At 47.6% G+C, this 25935-nt stretch overlaps 1 protein-coding gene across 2 annotated transcripts; it reads right to left on the bottom strand.

The window, feature by feature from the left end:
- Nucleotides 1-824: 824 nt before the first annotated feature.
- ACCSL (1-aminocyclopropane-1-carboxylate synthase homolog (inactive) like) lies at nt 825-25660 on the bottom strand. Of its 2 annotated transcripts, XM_043909866.1 has the most exons (17): nt 25556-25660; nt 23438-23571; nt 20123-20576; nt 11169-11692; nt 9733-9792; nt 9215-9285; nt 8770-8839; nt 8478-8544; nt 7640-7737; nt 7310-7387; nt 6867-6967; nt 5599-5688; nt 4789-4834; nt 4551-4692; nt 2459-2601; nt 2219-2372; nt 825-1235 (listed from the first exon to the last, which is right to left on the bottom strand). In XM_043909866.1, the coding sequence occupies exons 3-17, from the start codon at nt 20472-20474 to the stop codon at nt 1099-1101; spliced, it is 2133 nt and encodes a 710-aa protein (XP_043765801.1). In that variant the 5' UTR covers nt 20475-20576; nt 23438-23571; nt 25556-25660; the 3' UTR covers nt 825-1098. The 2 variants fall into 2 exon arrangements, with proteins under 2 accessions (XP_043765801.1, XP_043765810.1); XM_043909875.1 differs by lacking the exons at nt 23438-23571; nt 25556-25660 and adding an exon at nt 14443-14700 and having other exon boundaries at nt 20123-20195.
- Nucleotides 25661-25935: the final 275 nt, after the last annotated feature.

Genomic DNA, 25935 nt, shown 5'->3' with positions numbered 1-25935 from the left:
CTAGGCCATGAAATTAGAACAGAAAAATAAGAGACATAAATATTGAAAAGAAGGAAAATCATCTCTTCTGGTCCCATGAATCCCCTCATGCAGCCAATGAATTCTTTTCCTGTGTCTACTAGTCAAGTTTATTTCTAAAGAAACTTGCCTTGTGTCAAAAAGTCTTGAAGAATCAGGATTTGTTGGTGGGCTGCAAAGCTGCCCAAGAGAGTGAGGATGATCCCAAACCCAAGTGACTGATCAAAGCCATCAGTGGCTGCTAATAATTCTTCCAACATCTATAAAATGGTGGTAGTCCCCACTCTGCCCATTTTACTGCTCTGATGCTTAGACTAAACCTCAGATGTGCAAAGGCTTTGCAGAGAAATGCTCAGGAGGTATGATTTGAAGAGCTAGAAACCCTAGACATGAAAATGGAAGGCTTCAGACTTGTCACCAGAGATTCATTTTAAAAGCCTTTCAAAAAGGCAAAAATGGAAAGAACTCACATTTGGAACCAGAAACATTTGAAACTATACTCTCAACCAGCCACGTAGCCACACATGTGTAAGGTGGGTGTGATCGGGTAAGGATCCTATGGGACACAGCATCCAACACCTAGAAAATGCTCTGCCAATTAGGGATCATGGTTTCCCTTCCTTTCTGGCCTGTCCTAGAAAGTATTCTTCACATATAACCTGCTTTACCTGCTTTACTATTTCAAAACTGAATTTAATATTTAATTTAAATTTAATTAAAAATTAAGCTTAAAAATCATCTAGCTCCCAAAAGGTCATATGAAGAATGTGAAATAAAACAGGCCTGCAATTTAAAGAATGTGGAGTTTATTAGATACAGAATATAAAAACTAACCCACCCAAACAGGGACCCAGAGAGCTCACTTTATTCCTCCACCAGGCTTTCTCACCAGAATCCCCATAAAAACATTTTGCACACACGCAATGGCTCATAGAGACTAAGAAGATGTAAAGCTTCCAGAATGACAGATGCTTAAGGGGGCTGATGGTGAGGTCAAACCCACTCATGCCTGGAGGAGCCCACTGTTTGTTTGGTCACAGCTCCAGGCTAGCACCCAGCCTTCCAGATCCGAGGCTGACATCAGGACTTCCTGAGGGCGGGGCTGGCTGGAGTCTCTGGCTGGGAGGCAGACACTTCCTCCTTCATTGCATCCTCCAGCTGCTTCACTCTACGCTCCTGCTCCTGCTCCACTAGCACCTGCTGGAACCGACGCATGGCTAGAGGGTCCAAATGGAGACAGAGAAATACTTAGGGGTGTGCACATGGGCCCCTGGTACTTGCAGGTCCTAGCAGACCACCACAGAACCTTTGGTTCAGGGATGCTGAACTTGAGCCTTCCCTTTTGGGGGATAGATTTCCAAGTCTTCCTGCCACATTCCCTGTGGCTCTTTTTGTCTTCACTGTCACAGCCCCTGCCTGCCAGATTACCTTCATGACTCAAGATCAAATCCTGTCACCTAGCTTCTAGCCTTGGCCCCATTATTTTCTGTCTGCCTCTCGTGGCCTTTCACTCAGTCTATTTTCTACATTAACCCAGAAGATACATAACATAAATATTCATTGCTATGTTCCCAGCAGGTAGAACAGTGACCTGCATGTGTTGAGATGCAATAGATAAAATGAATGTCAGTTTCTGTAACCTTCAGAGGAGAATCCCAACTCCGCAGTATAGCATACAGGGCCTTCTAGGTCACACCCCATCTATCTCACCTAGTAGCCAGCAAGCTCTGCATGGGCAGAGCTCCATTTCTGGGTAGCTCACAGTCCCAGTGCCTCTTCAATGACAGACACAGACCCGACACACCAAAAGCATAATATACTTCAAGTGCCTAACAGTTCCTTGTTTGCAAAGGAGCTTAAAGATATGGGCTTCCCTTCTGGTAAATAATCTGTTTGCAATGTGGGGGACCTGGGTTCAATCCCTGGGTTGGGAAGAACCCCTGGAGAAGGGAAAGGCTACCCACTCCAGTATTCTGGCCTGGAGAATTCCATGGACTACAGTGCATGGGGTCGCAAAGAATCGGACATGACTGAGCGACTTTCACTTAAAGGTATGAAAGTCGCGAAACAGAGGGCCTAGAAGAACTGGAGCTATATAGGCTGCTAAAGGTGAATAAGGGACGACTCCACTATTAGGTTACAGAGGAGTGGCTGGGGCATCTGTGAAGGATGCCAGGACTGGCAGGTCAGCTCCACTCACCGATTCTTAGCAGGTGGGGCCTGGCTGCAAAGATGAGACGGAACCAGCCAGGCTCCTTACACATGAAGGTCTTGCCCGGGGACAAGATCAGCTTGTGGTCCAGGAAGCGGCGATGGAGGAGCAGCTCTTCCTCAAACGTGCATGGGTCCAAGTACTGGGGAGGAGAGACGGACAGAGCTAAGCTCAAGACCCAGCCGGCAAATCTGCCCTTTAACGCCCATCTTCACTCCCAGAGCTCACCTGTTTCAAGTTGATCCAGACATAGAGGCCGGAGCCACGATTGAGGAAAGGGACCTTGAATGCCTTCAGCTTGTGAGTGACATACCTGTGAGCCTCCTGCAGCTGCAAGTGATAACTGGGCAGGTATATATTGTCAATCCATTCTGAGTGGATGGAGGAAGAGAGCTGTTACATATTTCAGGGCTGAGATCTGCCAGAGGGCTCCTGACCAAATGCTCCCTCCCTGGGCTTCATGCCTGCTGATTCTATCCAACCCTGACTGTATCGTATTTGAGCTTATCATACCCAACACATGGGCTTCCCTGGTGGATCAGTGGTAAAGAACCCGCCTGCCAATGCAGGAGGCGTGGGTTTGTTTCCTGGGTAGGGAAGATGCCCTGGAGAATGGAATGGCTACCCACTCCAGTATTCTTGCCTGGAGAATCCCATGGGCAGAGGAGCCTGGCGGGCTACAGTCCATGGGGTCACAAAGAGCCGGACACAATTAGCAACTAAACACCACCACCCATGACACCACTTCCATAGTCCGAGTTGGGGACACTAGGCTTCTCAATAGTTGTGTAGTAAAGTTATGTTTGAATTTACACCCTTGAGGCAAGAAGTTGAGGCATCCCCTAAATGGGGTTGATACTGCTGTTTTCAACCGGGCAAGTAGCTGCTACTCATAGGGCCTAAAGCAGAAGGTGAGGGAGCTAACAAATGGACTGTGAAGAACCTCATTATGCTTGGGGATGATCCTAGCACAACCATTTTCAGCACTGCAAGCACTTTAGAACCACCTGGGGAGCTTTTAAAAGGCCTAATGGACCAGGTTATATCCCCAGACATCTAACTCAGAATCTTTGTGGATGCAGCCTACATATTGGGCTTCCCTAGCAGCTCAGATGGTAAAGCACCTGTCTGCAATGCAGGAGACCTAGGGTTCGATCCCTGGGTTGGAAAGATCCCCTGGAGAAGTAAAGAGTAACCCACTCCAGTATCCTTGCCTGGAAAATCCATGGGCAGAGAAGCCTGGCAGGCTACAATCCATGGGGTCGCAAAAAGCTGGACATGACTGAATGACTAAATTCCCTACAAATTGGTATTTAAACTCTCCAGGTAATTCTCATGTGCATCCAAGATTGAGAACCAGGGTTCAAGAAGCTGGGAATCTGGTTTCTACCAAAGATCAGAGGGCTTGGCACCATGCAGGGAGGCATCCAGTTGGATTTCTCCTATCTACTATTTTCTCCACCCTAAACTGAAAGCAGATTGTTTTCTAAACCAGATTATGTGATAACTTTTTTTTTTCATGTATTCCTGCTCTCAATTTAAATCCCTGGGCCTGGCATCTGCTCTATGACAGGAAATTTTAAAAAAGGAGCCCTTATCTAAGTTTGAACCATGGCATTAAAAGTGGGAAATTCCCTCTGAAGCCAGCATTCACTTAAGATCCAAGAGGGAAGGTAAATTCAGGTGCCATAGATGTAGCAGCACCAGCTTGCCCAAACAGCCTCTCCTTTGGCCACCCTGGAAGATGAAGTTAAATCATATTTGAAGAGTCAGGGTGTTCTTTGGTAATCTTTGCCTGAAGTAAGCCAGGTTTGTGCTCAGTGTTCAGTCGTATCCAGCTCTTTGTGACCCCATGGACTGTAGCCCACCATGCTCCTCTGTCCATGGAATTTTCCAGGCAAGAATACAGGAGTGAGTTGCTATTTCTTCCTCCAGGGGATCTTCCAGACACAGAAATCCAACCTGCATCTCCTTCGTTGGCAGGCAAATTCTTCACCAACTGCACCACCTGAACGGGAGGAAAAATTGACCTTCACATAAAGACCAATCTCTGAAATTCCCACCTTCAAGTCCTAGAGTACAATTGACTATCCCTTTTCCAGACAGAGCACAAGCTACCAGATGGTCAGTATTTTAGACCCGCACCTCCATCTTCTTTCTGTACCCGACTGCATCTGCCCTCCTATAAATGTCCTGTCCTACCACTGTTAAACCCAACACAGTGAACAGGGTCTCAGTGTACTGAAGGCATGTCAGAGGCCCATGCAGACCCAGAAACTCCCGGTGGCCATGAGGTCCAGCCTGGGATGGGGCTCAGTACCTCTGTCCTGAAGCAGCTGACGCAGCTTGTACTGGGCGATGCCAGAGATGCTGTGGAGGTAGCCAAAGGAGCTCATGGCAGAGGCCACCTCTCTGTTGTGGGTATACAGAGCGCCAAAGCGGAAGCCAGAGATGCAGAAATCCTAGAGGAAGAGAAGGGAAGGGAATACCCAGTTAGTCTGCCTTCTGCTCCTGGCTCCACTTCCTTCCCTACCCAAGGACAGGCAGCTGGGGCTCACCTTACTAGTGCCCCAGATCACGTGGGTCTTGTTGGGGTCAGGCAAACTGGAAAGGAAAGCATACAGTCAAGATGATGGAGAAATACTTGAAGGATGATGACATGCAGTCTATGAAGGGAAGATGAAAGTGGCCTTGAAGGCCTTCCTAGACAGAAGAACCTGGGGACCCAAAGTTCAAGACACAGTTGCCCCAGTTAAGCCAGGAAGTCAACAAAAGGTATCCTTGTGGCATTAGATGGGAGAGCTCTCAAGTGCCCACTGAACATAGTCAAGGACTCGCAGCCCGGCTCGGGGTCTTCCTACAGCGAGTCCAAAGCCACCTTCTTGGCAGTTGGCGCCTCATACAAGTGGACCACCATTTCTAGACTTTCCAAACATTTCTGAAATGTGTTCACCTATTTCTTTCTGCCCCACCTTTGATGAAGCTGCTCCTTCCACCAGGCATGCTCTTCTCTTGCTTTGCCTGCTGGATCCTATCCTAGGGCCAAATACCAACCCTTAAGAAAGTTCTCCTCTATTTCTCTTCTTTCCCTGTGCACTGCTCATCAAGAACTTCCTACCCTGACTCCCTGTAGGGCTTCACCTTGACTTTTGACCATTCTACCTTCTTCTTAAGCTATCTCCTGTACAAAATGGCATTTAGAGAAGACATTTTGGAGGACAGAGGAGGCTTTGCTCACTTTCACACTCCAGAAGGCTCTAAGCTCAGTTCTTGGCTCTCAGCCAAAGGAGTTTACTGCCCATGGATTCACCCTGCAAAAGCAGGAACTTCATGGTTCTCGTTCCCAACTCCCGCTGAGACCAACCCACCTCTTCATGCTCAGAACACTGTGGAATGTGATGGCTTCATCAAATACAGACAGCATGTACATCTCATCTACAATCACGTGGAGGTTGTACCTGCAGGTTGGGTGAGAGAGAACAATTATCTAGCCTGTCTCTAATCGTTACACACACTTCATTTGTCAGGCTTCTCTGAACACAGATCAGACACTCCTAAGGTCCCAGAAGCCCATTCAAACTTTCCAAGAGGTGTGGTAAGGTAGAAGGGGGGTCTCTCCTTCACCGGAGGGGAACTTCCACCCTGACTTGGGGGTACTAGAAAGGAACAGGACCTGAGGGACATACATCAGAAAATCCGATCCCACACTTCAACCATCAAATAGAGACTAGTGGTAGGGGCTGGGTGTCCCAGAGACATCTCCTCTGGTCTAGTCAGGAGCTCCCAGGACTTCCTGGCAGTCCAGTGGCTAAGACTCCATGCTCCCAATGCAAGGGGCTCAGATTCAATCCCTGGTCAGAAAACTGGATCCTGTGCACTGCAACTAAGACCTGGTGCATTAAATAAATAAATAAATAATTTGTAAAAGAGTTCCCACCTAGGGTCTGGTTCAAATAGGGGTATGAAGTGGGCTAAGTGCACACCTGCCTCTCCTCCTTTATTATCCCAGCAGTGTTCTGAAGCTGTACTGTTACCTCTATTTCACAGGAAGAAACTGGTTTCTGAGACAGAAAGTTAATCCCTCCCCTAGCACATGCTAGAGCTAGCATGGAGCGCACCCCAGCACTCTTCCTCTTGTCCCCGCGTGCTGCCATTAGCTGGTCTGGATTCATTATGAAGTTTGACTACACGTTTCTTCTTGACCGTGGAAGATCATCTTCCCTAAGAAGGCTATTTCCAGACTTCAGAGATATTAATAACTGATGTTAACATGTTCTTAGAAACAGGGGCCGGGAAATTCTAGAGAGACTCACCTTCCTCGGCACCTCAAGCCAAGGAGTTTGGGAAATGGATGCAGGAAGAGCTTATGCTACGAGGGGTGGGAAATAACAGGGGGATATGACTGTCAGGTGGGTATGTGCACACAGGCAAAGGCTGGACAGGAAGTGGCAAAGTCTAAAGCAGGGAGCATGTGGCTGCCTTTTCCTTCGTGTCCATTTCAGTTAGTTGCCCATAACTGCAGAGCTCACTACGCAGTGAGAGTGTTTACGGTGTATTATTTCCGGTTCTGACTCCTTGACTGTGAGTGATGGGAACCCTTCTTATGGACTTCATCTCAAGGGGGAGGAAGTCATACTTCTTGGCAAATTCCAGATATTCCATCATGGAGTCTTGGGAGTAGACGTCTCCCAGAGGATTCTGAGGGTTGATTAGCACAAGACCTCTGACCTTTTTCCCCTGAAAAGAACCAAGCATAATCAAGTGAACACAAACCCTTCACCTCTACATCAAGTTCTGCTGAAGGTCAAGGCCAGGGTGCCGAGTAGGATCGGACACCTCATCAAGGCCTCGGTGGGCAATTGGAGGAGCAAGTACCATGGTGCCCGCAGAGGGGAACAAGATGGAGCTCTGGGGGCCACACCCAGGGCTCAGGGCTCCTGGGGGTATGTGCCCTGGGATGCTGCCTCTTTTGAAGAAGGCGCCCACACTGTCTTGGTGAACAAGTTATCCCACTGTCTCCATATTCAGCCCCTTTCCGGAGCAGCAGTGCCCACCCTGAAGACCCGGTTCCCACCTCACCTCAATCTTAGCCCCGAGCAGGGCTTGCTCCAGCTTGTCCACAGTGAGCTGGAAGGGATAGCCGTTCGCTTCAGTGACCTGGAAGACAGACCCAGCCTGAGAACCACCTATCTGGAAGCTTCCAGGCCTGGATTCCTCATTCCTAGAAACCCTGAACAATCCTCTCCCTTCATACCCAGGGACTAGTCCCACGTGCCCTTTTGGCCCAATTTCTCCATCCTTCTCCCATAACTTATATGGGAGAAAAGCAAGACCAACCTCCACCTTGGCAATGCCTAGACTGTCCCGTTGCCTGGGTCGGTTGAGCAGGGGAAGGAGGCCCACACTGACCTGACTCTCCAGGTGGACAGGAATCAGCTTGACTTTCGAATACAGGTGGGTACTAAAGGCGAAGCCCCCATAGAAGGGGGTGGGGACTAGAAAGGCCTCTGGAAGCAGAGAGACAGCGCTGTTAGGTCAGAGTCTCCCAGTGAGAACATGCAGGACCCCCAGATCAGCAGCAACGCAGCTCTCAGAGAAGGTTTCCTCTGTAATCCCTCCTACTTGGGGGTGAGTGCTTCGCAGCACAGGCTCTGTATACATAAGTGTAAGTGTCAGTCAATCAGTCATGTCCAACTGTGCAACCCCATGGACTGTAGCCCACCAGGCTCCTCTGTCCATGGAATTCTCCATACAAGAAGACTGGAGTGGGTTGCCATTTCCTTCTCCAGGGGATCTTCCCAACCCAGGGATTGAACCCAAGTCTCTGAAGTCTCCTGTACTGGCAGGTGGGTTCTTTACCATTAGCACCACCTGGGAAACTCCACAGACACACAACCTGCTGTGTGTTGAAGAGATAGAACATCTGTATTGTCTAAGCCAATTGATTAGGGCTCTCTGTATGGGGGTGAGACCAAAAGTCCAACTAATACTAGACAGAGTTGGCTCCAGATGTCACCATTCCTGGGGCAGACTGGAGGCCTGTAACATGCCCATATTAAATGGGAATTCAAATCCCTCAATCCTGCAGAAATAGTAGGAAGATGCTCTAATCGGTGCAGGAGGCACCCCAGCACTTCAGGAGAAAGGTCTTCAGTCAAGACCCTCTACTCCCTCAAGGCCCAGGGCCCATGCACGCCTGCCCACGTGGGGCTATGTCCCTGAGGGAGCGCAGAGTCTGCTGACTTACCACCTGGATCACACAGAACCATGGCCAGTGCAGAGAAGACAGCAGAGCAGCCATTTAGAATAACCACCTGAAGAAGATACACAGAAGGCAGAAGCTGAAAACCAATCCTCGTGTAAGAGGGATCGGTCCCCCGTCTCCCTCCTCGCTGGGCAGACAGACATAAGGAGTCTCCTCAGCAAGGACCCCCTGGCCTTCACTCAGCCCTGACTCTGAGGGGCTCTTCTGGAAATGCAGAGGTCCCCAAGAATATGGTCCTCCACCAGGGTGTCAGGAAGGCTAGAAAGAGACTCACATTTTCTGGGTCAAGGAATTCAGGTGTCTTACAGTAGAAGGTCAGGAACCGGGCCACTTCTTTCCGCAGGCTGTGGACAGACCCAGACAGACCGGTGGTTCCCAGGATTGGCCCTGGGCTTTCCCCACAGCCTAGGCTTCAGTCTTTTCATGAGAGCAAAGCGTGCAACCTCGGGGTCCTTACAGGGTGAACAGGGGACTGAGGCTTTCAGCTCCCCAGGAGACACAGACATGAAGAGTAGGGACAAAAACTTGGGTCTCTTGAATGATAGAGCAGTGCTATTTCTACCACACCAGCTTGCCTGCTATGATAGTCTGCACTAGGCATTTTCTAGAAGTCATTACCCCCCAAAATAGGTAGGCACCCAGCAGAGACCCTGGAAGTCTTTCCCTGGATGAGGATGGGTGCCGGTAGACCAGAAGACCCCAGGTCCAGGGCTACTTACAATGGGTGCCCTCTCCAATCAGAGTACTGCAGTAGATCTTCATCAATGTAGGTCATGTCACTCTGACTCAACTGTGGACAAATAGAGTGTGAGCACGGCCAGACCAGGGATGCCCAAGAGGCTTCATCCTACTCCTAGGATGCCCATGGGTGTAGGGCAAACCTCCCAGAGGGAAATGGGCCTATATGCTACATGCTCCCTGATGAACAGAGGCTTCAGTCTTCGTGTCAAAGATGATACAACTAGATCTCCCCTGGGACGTGTCTGACAACCTCCCCAACCCCACATTTGATCTAGACGCTCCCTTGGCAGCTTACCCACCACATACCCATCCGGAGAAAACTTCCCAACACAGCAAGGCCAGTCAGCAGGTTAGATGTGCTATTCTAGAAGCTATTTCCCCACTCCCTTCCTCAAACTCCTAAGTCTTATTCCTGTGTCTACCATGTGCTAAAAGACCATTCTTGGGGGACCTGGGCCTGAAGGTGGGTCCCAGCACAGTCTGGAACGTGGCTTACCCTCTCAGCCAGCAGATCAGTACAGAGCTTGTTCTCACTGGTACCAAGGTTGATGTAGCCCTGGAGACAGATGGAATCGAAGGTCAGTCCTCTTGCCCTGCCCACCATGGACCCCTTTAAACAGGTCATAATTACTCATCTGGATGAGCCCAAATGGAGGTCTCCTTGCTTCATGAAGCAAATAAAATCCATGTTTGACAATCTTAATATTAGAAAAATTTCCACAAATTCTCCCAAATCTTACAGCTTGCAAACTTCCCTTTTTAGAGCCATATATTGGGTTGGCCAAAAAGACCATTCAGTTAATGAGTATGTTGTTCCAATAAAGTTCTCGGTGAAAATGAAAAGTGTCTTATTTTTATTCAAAACTGAATGAACTTTTTGGCCAACCCACTAGATAAGTAATAATAGTTATATTATGTACCAGCCATCATTCACTGAGCTCCTATATTCTAGACATTAGACTAAGTGGTTCATGTCAATTGCCTTAATTCTCACAACTCCTGAGAAAATGCTCTGATCTCTGCTCAAAGAGAGTAAAGCTCAGAAAGGTTGAATAAACTACACTAGCCACATGATCTTGGTGGTGAGCAGCATCTCACCTGATTGGCCCCAGAGCCTGGCTCCTTACCCAGGCCCTGCCCATATCACCCCTGCCATCTCCACCTCCATGGAAGGGCCCCTTCAAGTTCCTGGAAGAAGCATGGCCCCTCAGAGGCTGATCAGGATACCCAACTCATTTGAGCCCCAGAAAAGCAGATGGCCATTGGCCACACATCCCTTGGGTGGAAACAGAACGAAAGGTGAGGCTACTGTGGCCCTCTGTCCTCTGAATGGAGAGCTGTTGGGACCCTCCCTTGCTGGAAGCCTTTTCTTGATCCCATCACCATTGGGATAACATCCCAACATCTTACAATGGCCCAATCCCATCCATACCTCTGTCACAGCCTCACCATCTCTCCTCAAGCCACACAGGCCTCTTTTCCCAATCACTCCAAGCTCTTCTCACCTTGAAGCTTTCACCCATGCTGTTCCTGGAGGACCCCTACCTTACCCCCATCACTTGACTGACTGATTCGACCTTTAAACCATCCTCCCTGACCACCCAAAGCAGGCAGCCCCTTAGTGCTCTTGGGAACACTCTTCACATCTGTTTCCCCAATGACTGATTGATATCTGTTACTAGACTGAGTTCCACAAGGGTAGGTTCACTTACTATAGTGACCACAGTGATTCCCGGTGGATAAGAGCTAGGACAGGAGGGGAAACCAGGCCCAGCTTGTCAACTTTCCTGTGCCCACCCCCTCACCTTCAGGGGACGATAGCACCTACTCCATGGGACTGGGGAAAAAAATCACTGAGAATGCACAGTTCTTGGCACAGGACTCAGTAAATCCTAGTGATGGGGGCCCTCGAGTGTATCCCCCCATCCTCACCAAGGTGTTCTTGTCCTTGTGGTATTTGTTTCCTTGGTAGGTGTCGTAGTCCCGGAAGCTCAAGTCGTATAAGGCAGAGATGTCAATCCCACGGTTGGACAGGTCATAGCTGATTACTGTATTTTCAAAATCACTCTCTTGGTAGAACATCTGGCCCGTCTGCCTAGATGTTTGGACCGGCTGCCCACCTCCAACATCACCTCTGGAGTCCGTGGATGTGCAAGGTGGCTGGAAGCTCTGAGCCCCAGCCGGCAGGAAACTGATGATCTGGAACAATAAGCGACCCAGGAGAGCCTCCTGCTCCCTGATGGCCTGACCGTCCTGCTGCTGAGGTCTGGTTGTCAGCTGCATGATGTGATCCTCCACAGTCTGTCGCAAGGTCAGCACCATCTCCATCAGCTGGGTGTGGATGCTGCGGTATCTGAGGGCCTGGTCCCTCATCGGGACACAGGGCGTGTGGGGGGTATGTGATGGGCCACTCGTGCCCTGGGTGTTCCCACTGGCCTCACCAGGCTGGCTGGAACCTGCAGAGAGAGACCACGCACTACAGCAAAGGAGACTTCCTGAACCTCAGGCCCAGGTGTGACCTCAGGCTGGCCACCAGTTCCTTCTACCTCTGCACCTTGGTTACAGGTCCAAACTGGTTGAGGAAGGGCTATCTACTCATTCAAGGGCAATGCCTAAGTGGCCCCAAGCTCAGACATTGGAGCACTGGACTTAAGTGTCGTTAATATGTATTCTTAGGAAGAACCTTAGGGTCCACTTCAAGAAAAAGGAGAAATTGAAGAGGTAGGCCATGCATTCTTCAATCAGAGTGATTCCTGCTTTATACAGCTCTAAGGAAGAAAAGGGATTCTGCTGCTAAAAACAAAAACCAAAAATAAAAACAACAAACCAAAAGCCTAAATCATTCTGCTAGACTAGGGGAAAGGAAACTACTGCCCAGGGACCAAACCAGCCTTCCATTTGCCTTTGTAAATAAAGTTTTATTGGAGCATAGTCATGGTCACTTGTTTGTGTGTTATCTATGTCTGCCTTTGTACCTTAACAGCAGAGTTGAATAGTCGTAACACAGACCGCCTGGCTCACAGGGCCTAATATGGCTACTATCTGGCCTGTTACAGAAAAAGTTTGCCAAGGCTTGTTCTAGAACATCATTCCTTTTATTTTTCCATTTTCCCCCCAAGTTGGTCATACCAGATGTTCAAAACTCAGTTCTTTCATCCTCCTACTTTGTACCACTTCTTATAAACACCTTCAACCTGCTCACAGTGCCAGCTGCCTTGGACATCCATCACCAGTAACCATGGGCAAGATACATGGTTCTCGAATTTTAAAGTCCACCAGAATCACTTACAGGGTTTGTAAAGACGCAATGCTAGTCCTCATCACTGGACTTTCTTTCAGGGGTTTTGGGGTGGAGCCTGAGTAATTGCAGTTCTAACAAAGTTCCTAGGACTATACGTTCTGAACCTCTATTCAGCCCAACCTTCTGTCTAAAAAGAAGTCTAAATGCTGGATAAGACTTTGTACACCTTTGTAAAGCCTCAAAGAATAAAAAAAAAAAAAATCAGACATTAAGAAGCCAGGAGATATGAAAATGTGAGGCTGACCACTGCCTCTTATTCATTGTAAAATAATCCTCATATCCTCAGTCACTGAAATCTCTTTTTCTAAGAATCTAGACTTACACACTTTCCACCAAATGCCATCTTCTAAGTTTTTCTACATTATATCCCCTCCACATATGCTAAACCTTTTTACTTCTTTTACAGTTTGTGGGACCAGCATTTCAAAATACTGGACTACTCTGCCCAACCTCTCTAAACCATCTTTAGTCTGCTTGTGATATTCCCATAACAACCTATACTTCTCTGTAATGACACTTCATTTTGTTACTTGTTCAGTATCTGCCCGGGTCAGCCTTCATCATTACATCCTTAGCACAGTGTCTGGCATACAGGTAACTAGCAGGAGAGGCACAGCCATAGGGACGTAGCTGACTCAGTGAAGAGATAGGCCATGACTGGAGACTGTGACCTATGGAAGATGGAGTGACAGTTGGATGAAGCCACGGGACAAACAGGTACCAAGTCTTGACTTAGGAAGCCAACCTTTCATCAGTGATACAGAGAACTTCTCTCACCGCTATGAGAAACATAATGTTTAGATAGAAATTGAACAAGTTTTTCTTATTCCTGGACTAACACTTGTTTCACAAGCAAAAGCTTTGCTCTGGCCAAAGCTCCATCCCCTAGAAGTAACAGGGTCATTGCAATGGGGCTCTCAACCCTGGGGGTGAGAAGGTCACACTGTCCTCCAGGAACTTGGGTAGCCTTCAGTGTCCTTCCATCCACCCAGCCCTCAGTCATCGACCTCAGGTTCACAGGAAACAGGGATCAGGCTGGGGCAGGAAACTGGAGGTCAGTGTGGCCCAACAAGCCACTGGAGGAGGGAGACTGGCTGCAATTAGAGCTCTTCAGGCAGAGGCCAAGGCAAGTAACTGCAGAAAGTATATTTTCCTGGCAAATGTATTTTCTGATAAGGTAGTGAGTATGCAGCAAGGCTGAGGGAAAACCAAGAAGTCAGACTTCCACCAAGACTTACCTTTTCTATAAGAAAAGCCTATTGTGACTGACATTGTTCCACGAAGGCCATCATGTCCCTAAATCTCAGCCCTAAATTGTCTAGTGTTGGGATACACAAACTCTCAAGTCTTCTTGGCTACACCCGTGGTTTCAATATTTCTCAGCTTTAAACCATTTTCCTCCCAAAGCATACACAGGGGACTTCTATAAAAGCAGTATCTCAGAACAAGTCCAGCTGGTGCCCTCTGATAAGAGCTGAAAGACAGATCTTAAACAGTAAAAACCAAGAACAGGGAATGAATATGGGGAATGAACTAGGAACAAGCTAGTCTCCTGTTCATTTGGGATGCCAGTACATGGGTATACCATTTATACCAGGATACTTTTGCCTCTTTCTTTAGTACCCTACAAGCCCTTCTAGTTTGATCTGCCATCTGGCCTTCCTTCCCCTTGCCACACACCAGCCATCCCTGGTCTCTCAGTACCCTAACCTAATTGAGATTCTTCCTTCTCAATGTAGTAATTAAGATTACTACACAATAATTACTATATAATGATAAAGACTGTCAAGTCTTCTTTATGTCTTCCCATGAAGCAAGGTGTTTCGGGAGTATAGATCCCTAAATACAAGTTGTAAAACTCAGGTAAAAGCAGCCTTGAGAAGTCTAGATTCTGTTACCACTCACCAACTGTAGGATGTTGGAAGAATTCTGTCTCCTGTCTGAGCATCAGTGACTCATATCAGGTGAGAAAGTTGCTCTTTGTGTCCGGCTCTTTGCAACCCCATGACTATGCAGTCCATGGAATTCTTCAGGCCAGAATACTGGAATGGGTAGCTGTTCCCTTCTCCAGAGGCTCTTCCCAACCCAGGGATCAAATCCAGGTCTCCCACATTGCAGGTGGATTCGTTACCAGGTCAGCTACCGGGGAATCCTGATACTCACCTCAAATAGAGGTAAAATTGAAACTCAGTGAAGGCAAGGAACTTCGAGTGTCCCATAGTAAAACCAAGATTTACACTTCAGCCCTCTGATGTTAGCCCAGAACTCCTGGGAAGAGAGTGAACTGGCATAAAACCAGCCCTAGCACAGACTTCAGCCTGGTTCTGTGCATATTCACATCACATAATGTGCCCTAGAAGTCCCAAATTCTGAAGCTGGATTAACTTCATCCAACAGTACTGTCATCTTGTACTGTTGGTGACTCAAAGTCCCTGGACAGAAGAAAACAAGTGCTCTGGGAGCAGTATGCCTGAGATTTTAGATTTCTCAAGAGGATGATTTTTCAAATACAGCATCCAGCACACAGAAAATCTAGACACATGAATCAACAGCATGAGCTAAAACCAGCAGAGACAGCGAAGACCAGCTAGACGTGAGGTGCTAGGAGTCACCTGTGAAAACATTGCCTTTCTGTTCAAGGAGAGAAAACCCAAGCCCAAAACCTGGCAAAAATTAGAAGTTGTTAAAATGATAGATCTAAAGAAAACAGGAGATTCTAGATCACCTGTTGTTAAAACACAATCACTGAAAATTTAAAGCCTCAGTGGAAGAGGCTTAGTGGCATATTAGATACAACTAAAGAGAAAGTTAGTGACCTGGAAAGAGAGGCTGGAGAAACTTTCTAGAAGGTGGAATGAAGACACAGAAGAAACATAAAAGATATAAAATCTAAAGCACACATACACATATACATACTCATTTGGAGTCCCAAAGGAAGAGAAAATGGGGAGAGAAGCAATTTGAACAGGATGTTTCATCAGTGCCAAATAACCAGGCACCAAGGAGGTAAAAAAAAATGCAAATTAGGATAAATTATATAATTTTATATATATATATATATATATATATATATATATATATATATAGCTTCTTTTTGAAGCTACAAAAAATACAAGACAAAGAAACATTTCAAAAGCAGCCAAGAAAAAAAGTTATCTTAAAAGGAATCACAGACCAAAAGCTGATATTAGCAACAGCGGAAACCTGAAGTTAGTGACATGCTATTTTCAACATACTGAAAGGAAATAACTCCCAATCTGGAATCTTGTAGCCATCACACATCTCCGCTTCGACCGGCAGTACCAATTTCTCCCACTAGAGGGGCTGGACTTACTACAGAGGACCTTCTAATCAGAGCAAGTAGTGAGAAGTGGAAGAGGACAGACACTACTAATCAGAGCAAATAGGTTCACCTTTAAAAGCTAAAGCCAACTGAGAGAAAGAAACCAGACAAGGTCCATACCGTACAGTTCTACTTATGGGGCAACTAAAAGTAATTGGTAATGACAGAAGTCAGAACAGTAGCTCCCTGGAGAGGAGGTTGGGAAATTGACTGTAATGGGATGCAGGAAACTTCCTGGGGAGATGATATGAACATATCTTAATAGGGTGACGCTTACATGGCTGTAACCATATGTCAAAGCTCAAGGTGTACTCATGAATTTTGCTATATTTAAGGAGGTTTTTAAGATGCAGGTATAGCTAATTTAAGGCTTTGTTGTTGCCGTTTGGTCACTAAGTTGTGTCTGATCCTGCAACTCCATGGACTATAGTCCATCAGATTCCTCTGTCCATGGGATTCCCCAGGCAAGAATACTGGAGCCGGTGGCCATTTCCTTCTCTAGGGGATCTTCCCAACTCAGGGGTCAGATCCAAGTCTCCTGCATTACAGGCAGTTTCTTTACCACTGAGCCATCTGGGAAGCCCAATTTAAGGCTCTATTAGATTATAAATAGCTAAATAAGTTTATCTCCAATGCGAGCCCTTCCAGTGTAAAGATCACTATGGGAATAGGCCCCAACTATGCAGAGGGATATTTGCATGATTAATTTATAGTATAAAAAAACAAAGCGACGGTTCTTGAGAGACAAGCATCGCTAACTTAGTCAAGAAAAATGAGAGAAAGCACGTGCACTGAAATAAACTAAAATGAACTAAAGACTATTTTGCACTATTCTAATGGATATGATTAAGTCTGGAAAAAATGGATAATCTAATTTAAAAATGTAGTTAATTATTCATAGTCCCAGATAAGAAATAAAATCTAAGCAAATCAGTTTCCATAGACATTATCAAAGAGTTAGGTCTCTTGAAGAATATCTGGCCCAGAGGGTCTCATAAGGAAATTCTTTCATACATATAAAGGAGTATATTATCCCAGTGCTATTAAACTAGAGAAAAGGAAAATCTGCATTTCATAATCAAATAAACAATGATATCTAGACTTGATGAATTTTATATGAAGAACTACGGACAAATCTATGGACAAATGATTAGATTATCAATACTTAAAACTGAATAGCACCTAGCAAGCAGAATCCATCAACATAATAAAATAACCTTTCAACCAAGTGGGGTCATATTGAGAATGGAAGTTCAATTCTATGACTTCTATTAACTTTTCATTAGTAGATCTTAAGGGAATAAAAGTCACTTGATCTACAGATGCTATAAAGACGTCTGACAAAATTAGACACCCATTCTTGATTTAAACAACTTAATACAATGAATGGCCACCTCTTTAACATAAGACATCTCTCAGCCAAAAAGCCAGCCTCCAACTTAGCTGAGGAACAGAAGGGTTTGAAATCCTAAACAAGAGATAAGGTTGCCCATGGTCACTGTAAAATACCTAACATTTCACCAGAGGTCCCAGCCAAAAATATTAGGCAAAGAAAGGAATTAGAATTAAAAATAGGAAATTTGAGTTAACACTATCCACAGATTACTAATGTCTACTTGGAAGACACAAAAGAATTAACAGATGCTTTACAAGAGAATTTAGTATAGTTATAGACTAGGACCCCATTTCATCTTTTTTTTTTTTTCCCCCTTTGACTGTTTAGCATGCAGGGATCGAACCCATGACCCCTGCAGTGGAAGCGTGAAGCCTTAACCATTGAGCCAGGGAAGTACCCCCAGTTCATCTTTTTGTAAATAAAGGTTTATTGGAACACAGCTACACCCATGTGGCACATACACTGGCTAAACTTTGGTAGACTATACTAGAAGAAAATGAAGAGACAGTTCTTAAGAGATGCAAGCAGAGCTAACTTAGCCAAGGAAAAAAAGAGAAAGCGCAAGCACCAAAATAAGATGACCTTAGACCAGCGTTTTCAACACAGGTCACTTACCTAATTAGAGAGCTTAGTGACTTCCCAGAAGCCCCAACCACATGCAGCTTTATTTTCACTTAATCCTGGCTGCTAGGAGGTGAGAGTTATCCACAATTTGCAGATTGAGTGAATAAGGACATAATTTATAATAGCCTGTTGAATTTAACACAATCCCCTAATATACCCAGCCTGAGTACGAATGGTGTAAGATTTTGGGAGGGGTCACAGACCCTTCGAAACCACAACATTATCAACCACAGTTTACACTGACTGGGTACTGCCTTGAGCCAGGCTATTGTCTGGGTTCTTTGTATACACCGCCTGATTTAATCCTCACAGTGGCTCTATTAGGAGGGGAAAGAATCTACCTACAACGCAGGAGACCTGGGTTCAATGCCTGGATCTGGAAGATCCTCTGGAGAAGGGAATGGCAACCCACTCCAGTATTCCTGCCTGGAGAGTTCCATGGACAGAGGAGCCTGGTTGCTACAATCCATGGGGTCACAAAGACTTGGACACAACTGAGTAACTAACAAAAATAACAAATGAGGAGGGTTCCACCCTTAGGCTCACTTTACAGGCGACAAAACAGGAGGATTAAAGGCAGGAGGTTAACTCAAACCAGTAGGACGGGAAAGGGGGGCTTGAAATCCAAGGCTGTGAACCCCAGGCCCCGCTGCCCTCTTAACCACCCCTTCCCGAGGCTGCTTGCCGGAAGGGTACGCACACCCTCAAAGCCTGGCACTCTCTATCAGGAATCCATAAGCCCCAGAGTCCATCGTTGGCCCCACCCCACTGGGGGGTCCAGGTGAAGCCCCGTCTCAGTCCACGTCCGTGGCTCCCAACCCAACCACCATGCACTTACCGCTGTCCTCGTTTCCACTCATTTCTGCTCTGGTCAAAAGCCTGAAGTCCAGTGAGACTGTCTTTAATCACTGGGGGCCTCAGAGACCGCTCCACCACATCCTCCTCTCAGGAAGCTTGCTTACTGCTTGGGGCCTGAGCGCTCTGCTTTTAAGCACGCAGATGGTTTCAAGGGCAACAACATCCACCTTGTCCTTTCCAAGGGGATCTCCCTCAGGTGCTCTTAATTACCTAAAACGGCCTTTCTTTTTACAAAATTTTTTAAATTATTTATTTGCTTTAAATTGAGGTGACATTAATTTATAACATTATTTAAGTTTCACATGTACAACATTATATTTCAATTTCTGTATACACTTACTGTGTGCACTCCACCAAAAGTTTGGTTTCCATCCATCACCACACAGTTGATAACCTTTACTCACACCCCACTCCCATCTAATAACCTTTAGTCTGTTCTCTGTATCTACACGTTTGTTTCATTTGGTTTGGTTTTGTTCATATATTTTGTTTTTTGGTTGTTTCTAATATTCCACCTATGAGTGAAATCATACAGTATTTGTCTTTTTCCATCTATTTCACTTCACGTGATACCCTCAAGATCCATCCATGTTCATGTGCGCTCCATTGCTAAGCCATGTCTGACTCTTTTGTGAGCCCCTTGGACTGTAGACCGCCAGGCTCCTCTGGCCATGGGATTTTCCAGGCAAGAATACTGGAGTGTCCTCCTCCAGAGGACATTCCTGACCCAGGGATCGAACGCGCATCTCTTGTGTTTTCTGCATTAGCAGGCAGATTCTTTACCACTGTGCCTCCTAGGAAGCCCCTAAGGTCCATCCGTGTTGTTGAAAATGGACAGATTTCATCTTTTTTATGGCCGAGTAGTATTCTGGTGTGTGTGTGTGTGTGTGTGTGTGTGTGTGTGTGTGTACCACATTTTCTTTACCTATTCATCCATTGACGGAACTTAGGTTGCTTCCATATCTTGCCTATTGTATGTAATCCTGCAATGAACATTCGTGTATCTTTATGAATTATTGTTTTCATTTTCCTTGAATAAACCCAGAAGTGGAGTGTAAATTGGAGCAGCCACAATGAGAAACGGCATGCAGATTCCTTCAAAAATTGAGAATAACATGGCCTTTCTTTGAACTATTATGGAGAGAGGCCCAGCAGCCCCCACGCCTGCGAGAACCACACTTTGGGGCTGTGGTCCTCAGTCTCTGGAGGCATCGGCGTCACCTGGAGAGCTCGTAAGGAGGAGGGGGCTCTGGGAAGTGGGCGAGGGTCTGAGCCTGGGTAGACCCCTCAGGACTGCCAGGTGCTTTAAATACTTGGCAACGTCAGCAAGCAAATCTCAATTAAAGCACAAATGAGCTACTAACCTTTGAAGCCACAATTGCGAGCAGGCTGCAGTGAGTTAACCAACGGCAGGACAGACAGCTTGAGGAGGAAGCTCTGGAGTGATGACCGGGGGTGAGGGGTTGCTGGTTTCAATCTTCTCAGCCCTGCCTGCCTGTGTATCCTTGGTAAACCCACCCAAGCCTTTCTGGTCTTCGGTTTCTCTTTGTCGAAGGGAGAGGAAACCGACCTCATGAAGGGTGATGGATGGGAATAGTGTACTTGAATGAGCTCCACACATTTGGAGCTCCTGGTTGGCCTTCTCTGAGGGTCGACAACCAGAAGCAAAGCTAAAAGCTGAGCCTCCTGTAACTCTCCCGGCTCACTCACCACCATCTCTCATTCCTCTAGGCCTTCGCACATGCTGTTCCCTCCGCTCAGAAAGCACTCACAGACCCGCCCACTTGGCAGACTTCTGTTTCTCCTTCAAGTCTGTGCCTGTGTTACAGTGAAAATGAAAAAAGAGGAATGAGTTTTTCTCTTTCCCTTTCCAGAGAACAAAGAAAATAGAACAGTGAGCAGGTTTGAACATTCCTAGTTTTTTTACTTTAATTGCTCCTAACTCTGCGTGTCTAGAACGAAGCTTGCTTTTCTGCCCCATAGCTCTGCAAGAGCCACAATTCACATTTTTTCTCTTGACTCTGTACTAAATATATCCTGTATCTGGTGCTTACCCTTTCAACATCCTTCCCCTTGTAGTTTTGTATCAGAAAGAAGGCCATAGAGCCACCGAACTGCCTGGTGGCTCAATTATTGGGTTACTGACACCAGGCTATGACTGCCTTTGAAACAACGCAAGAGGAAGAAATCAAGATCCTATCGCCTTTGTTCCTCATCACCGACTCCTGACTTATATAAGCCCCTAGACTCCTCACAACTGGTGGGGGGCGGGGGGCGGCACAGTTCTTGCGGCATGAGCCTACCGGGCTCCCCTCTCCTCCGGCTGAGAATTAAAGCCACCTTTCAGTTTCCTCCAAACTCTGTCTCCATATTTTTTAGTCGGCTTCGATGGGCAGAGAAAGCCAAGATTCTGGCCAGCAACACCTGCGTGTCACCTCTTCTAAGGACACTTCCTCCCTGACTTAGGCAGGCCTAGGGGCCCCAGCCTGCATCCTCGTCCTCTCTGCTTATGCCTACAGTACGAAACACAGAGGATGAGATGGTTGGATGGCATCACCGACTCGAAGGACATAAGTCTGGGTAAACTCCGGGAGTTGGTGATGGACAGGAAGGCCTGGCGTGCTGCAGTCCATGGGGTTGCAAAGAGCTGGACATGACTGAGCAACTGAACTGAGCTGAGCAAAACACAGCAGTGCCTCCTAGCCTTTGCGCTAGCTGGTTACCAGTACCTGGATCTCTGTTTCCTGGAGACCCCTGCCCACTCCTCACCTCCTACACATCTTTGCTCAGATATCACCTTCTCTCGGAGGCCAACTGTGATCACCTACCTCATTCTGCCACCTGCTCCCACCACACTGCAGTGATCCCCCCCATTCTATCTTTCACCTTTTATAGTTCTTTTCTCCTTCAAATGTACTGTATACTTATTTGTTAGGCACACTATTTTCAGTACCCCCCTTCTAAAATATAAACTTCAGGAGAGCAAGTGTCTTTGATTGCTTTTTTTTTTTTAACTGTTTCTCAAATGTAAAGAACAGGTACTTGACCCATAGGGGAGCTCAACAATATTTACGAATGAATGAGACAGTGGATGAATGAATGAGTGGATGAATGGACAAAGGAACGAATGAAGAGTACCATAATATTAATACAATTATCTAAGTTCTGGGTCCGCTTCTGGACAGTTAGTCTTCTTAGTTTTGAAGGCACAGAGGGGGTTCTCTAGTGTTTGTTGACGATTATTGGTAACTATTTGATGAGGGACCGAGGACGGGAATGAAGGAACGAGTCAATCAGTTGTAGTCACCGCTGACTGCTGACAGTGGAATGAGGACGTTTCCAGAGGAAAACCCTCCTTTCCCTGAACCTCCTCGGTTTCCCACCATCTGCCCCGGGACCTCTCGGAATGCACAGCTGCAACATGGATTCGCCAAGAGGGGTCGCTAAACTCTTATTTTCCCTCCAGGCGCAGAAAACTCAGGGTGGCGGCCTATGCAGACGCAGAGAAAGCGGGGATGGGAGGACGAGAGGAAAGATGGGCGAAAGCCCCACCCTCTCCTGCCAGCCGCAGGGGGCGCGCCCCTAGATAGACCCAGATGAGCCAAGCACTGCGCTAGGGGTGGGCAGTGTGATCTCCATCTAAGCCTATGACCCCTGCACGCTTAGGGTCCTCTAGGATCTGTTTTTCAGGTAGGATCCCAGGCTCAAAAAGGCTGGGTGCCTTGCCAGCATAGCACACTAGAAGAAGACCTCCTGGTAGGATCAGAGATTCAGATTTGCTGAACGCTGTCTTTCCCACCTTCTACCCCCTCCCCCACCCTCCCCCACCCCAGGACTATCCCCCCAGCTCGTTGGGCATCTCCGTTGCAAAAGCAGAGCAAGATTGCAAGCCCAGTGTCTGACTCGGCCTCATGTAAAAAGTCCTTGGGTCTTCTTGCTGGTGGGGCTTAAAGTGGGGGCTGGGCAGTGGGAGGTGGGGGAAGGGCTGTGTTCCTCCTTATGGACACGGAACCAGCTGCCCTCAGCCCCCACCCTCCCCCCAGCCCCGTGTCCTTTGTGTTACTCTTGTTCCCTTGATTTCAGTTCCCTGGGCTTTTCAGTAGCCACTTGGCTCCACGCAAATTCACTTGGGAGAGAGGAGCCTGGCGAGCACAGAGTAAAGGCGGGATGGGAGGAGACTGCAAAGGGTCCCCTGACCCATCTCTGAGATACACAGTAGTGAAATGGAGGTCCAGAGAGAGGGCGACCTGGGAAAACCCTGACCCGTGCACCCTTGTGGCCAGAACCTGGGAGTCTATAACGATGGGCTCTCTTGGTGGACATGAATCCGGAGTTCCACATGCTGGGCCTCCCAGCAATACGGTGAGGAAAGTATCCTTGGCCCTATTTTACAGATGGGTAAACCGAGGGCCCAGACTGCCCTGGTGGCTCAGAGGTAAAGAATCCACCTGCCAGGGCAGGAGATGCAGGTCCGATCCCAGGCTTGCAAAGATCCCCTGGAGAAGGAAATGGCACCCCACTCCAGTATTCTTGCCTGGGGGAATCCCATGGACAGAGATGCAGGCTACAGTCCATGGGATCGCAAGAGAGTCGGATACGACTTAGCGACTGAACAACCACCAACCGAGGCCCAGCAAATTTTCCTCAGGCTCGTCCACGCTCGTGCTGCTTGCCTTTACCTGCTTGCAGTTGTGTCTGAATTTAGGCCTGGTGTTCACTCTTCCAGGATTCCTGAGACACAGCGACAGCATCCTAACGATCCCATTGGGTCTGGCCTGGTCTCCAGGTTGACGAGGTGCCCTGGAGTGGGAGCCTGAGGGGTACCAATGCCACGATGGTGAGGTCTGCTGGCTCTGGCCCGCTCAACCCATCCTACTGACTACAAGCAGGGCCAGCTACTCCACTGGTTGGCACTTAGGTGCCCTCTGGGGAACATTCTTCTTCCAACCAGTTACCCAGCAGAACCTGTTCTTCAAAGGGCACTGCAGGTGCTCCCTTCTGCAGAAAGCCTGACTACTCCAGCCCTTCAGAGCTCCAACAACTGTCCTTCGAGGTTCTGAGCAGCTGTCCACCCAGGTGAGGCACTCACCTGGGCACTCACCCCCAAGTGGATTGTAAAGACCTTGAAGGAAGAGAGAAACCAGCCCTCTGCTCATACCTCCCTTTAGCTTATGGGGGCTGAGTATACAGTAGGGGTCCAGAGCTGCTTCTCTGTTTACTTGTTGACTGTTTACATGGGAAAACAGATCTCAAAAGCAGCTCTCTGTGTCCAGGGAGTTTTTAACCAAAACTTGTAAATGACCTCTGTGTCCTTTGGGACAACCAGGAGGAGTGAATTATCACTATTTATTCATTCAACAAATATTTAACGAGCTGCTGCCATGTGCTAGACACCGCTTTAGGCGCTGGTGACACAGAGGCAACAAAACAGAGGTGACCCACTTGTAATTTACCTCCTAACGCAGGTGACCAAAAATGAACAACATACGTAAGCCAGTAGAGCTGGGTAAGGAGGTTTTCTGTGAAGAAAACCCAAATTGGGCAGGGGATAAGAGCAAGAGGGAGTGCTGTTTAGACAAGGAAGTTAGGCAAAGACCCACAGGAAGGGAAGGAATTGCTCCAGGCAGAGGGAGCAGCAAGTGCAAAGGTCCCGAGTTGACAATATGTATTTGCTTTTTCTGATGAAAAGAAGGTGAAAGTCACTCAGTCGTGTCCAACTCTTTGAGACCCTATAGACTATACAGTCCATGGAATTCTCTGGGCCAGAATACTGGAGTGGGTAGCCTTTCTCTTCTCCAGGGGATCTTCCCAACCCAGGGATCGAACCCAGGTCTCCTGCATTGCAGGCGGATTCTTTACCAACTGAGCTATCAGGCAAGCATCTGAGGAAAGACTCTCACAGGTTTTGTGAACCTTGATGAGGACGTAAGCATTTATTCTGAGCATGATGGGAAGACAGTACAGATCTTGTAGAGCAGGGGTCCCCAAACCCTGGGCCTCAGTACTGGTCCACACAGCAGGAGGTGAGCAGCCGGGGGCGAGTGCAGCTTCATCTGCATTTAAAGCCGCTCCCCATTACTCGTGTTACAATCTGAGCTCCATCTCCTCTCAGACCAGCAGCAGCGTCAGATTCTCATAAGCGCATGAACCCTCCTGTGAACTACAAGGCATCCAGGTTGCACACTCCTTATGAGAATCTTAATGCCTGATGATCTGATTCTGCAGTAAGGTGAGTTGTATAACTATTTCATTATATATCACAGTGTAATAATAAGAGAAATAAAGTGCACAATAAATGTCATGTACTTGAATCATCCCCAAACCATCCCCCACCACCACCCCACCCCAGGTCTGTGGAAAAATCGTCTTCCACGAAACTGGTCCCTGGGGCTAAAAAGAGTTGGGGACCGCTGCTCTAGAGCTCAGATCTGAGTGAGTAACTGCCCTGTGAAGCTGGAGGGGGGTTCCCAAACCAGTGGGACACCTGGGGCTGTGTGAGGTACATGCCTGGCTTGGATTTCCTTGTTCTCAGTGCTCGAGTAGAACACATTTGCTCCTTGAAAGCCCGAGATCTTCTTCTGGGATTCCTGGAGCCTCAGGACAACGCTGTCAACCCGGGACCATGTTGGAGTCCCCTGGGAAGCGTTGTCCCAAACCAATGCCAAGCTCCACCTCTGCCTCGCTGACCAAGAGACTCTGGGGTGGGACCCTGGGGATGAAGACCACTTATTACGAACCTTCATGAGTGGGGCTGTGGGTGGGCCTCAGGGAACCACTCATCCCATCCCAAATTTTACCTGCAGGCACATCTGGTGTTAAAGGAATGACCAGGACCAGGCTTTCATCAGATTCCCCCAAAGATGAAGAATCATATTCCAAGGCCAACAAATAGGCCTGTCAGAGAAGGCAAAGTGACAGCCCTCCGCCGGTGTCTTCACTGCCCCCTTCACCCTCCTGGTCATCCCCTCGCCAGCCTCCCGCCCCCCGCCCCCCCTGCCAATGCCGTTCCTGCGGCTTCTCCGTCTCATTACTGCGCCTCAGTCTATTCTGCTGGCCGCGTCTCCCTTCTTTCCAATGCTCGGTATGCTGCCAGCATTCAATACCTCTTCAAATACGAATAAGCTGTTATCCTTGTCAGAGCTGTGGCTCAAGTCCGTCTTTTCTGGGCTTTTTCTGT

The sequence above is a fragment of the Cervus elaphus genome, chromosome 1 (genome assembly GCF_910594005.1).
Source record: "Cervus elaphus chromosome 1, mCerEla1.1, whole genome shotgun sequence".
Classification (NCBI taxonomy): Eukaryota; Metazoa; Chordata; class Mammalia; order Artiodactyla; family Cervidae; genus Cervus; species Cervus elaphus.
The sequence above is the reverse complement of the archived record's forward strand: the minus strand, read 5'-3'. Positions and strand labels throughout refer to the sequence as shown.

Coding starts and splice junctions, on each gene's coding strand:
- ACCSL (XM_043909866.1), bottom strand. CDS start 20,474: ATGGTGGTGAGTGAGCCGGGAGAGTTACAGGAGGCTCAGCTTTTAGCT. Junction 7,738..8,477: donor GGTTCTGTGTGATCCAGGTG/GTAAGTCAGCAG, acceptor CTCTGCTTCCAG/AGGCCTTTCTAGTCCCCACC. Junction 6,968..7,309: donor TGCTCGGGGCTAAGATTGAG/GTGAGGTGGGAA, acceptor GGTTCTTTTCAG/GGGAAAAAGGTCAGAGGTCT.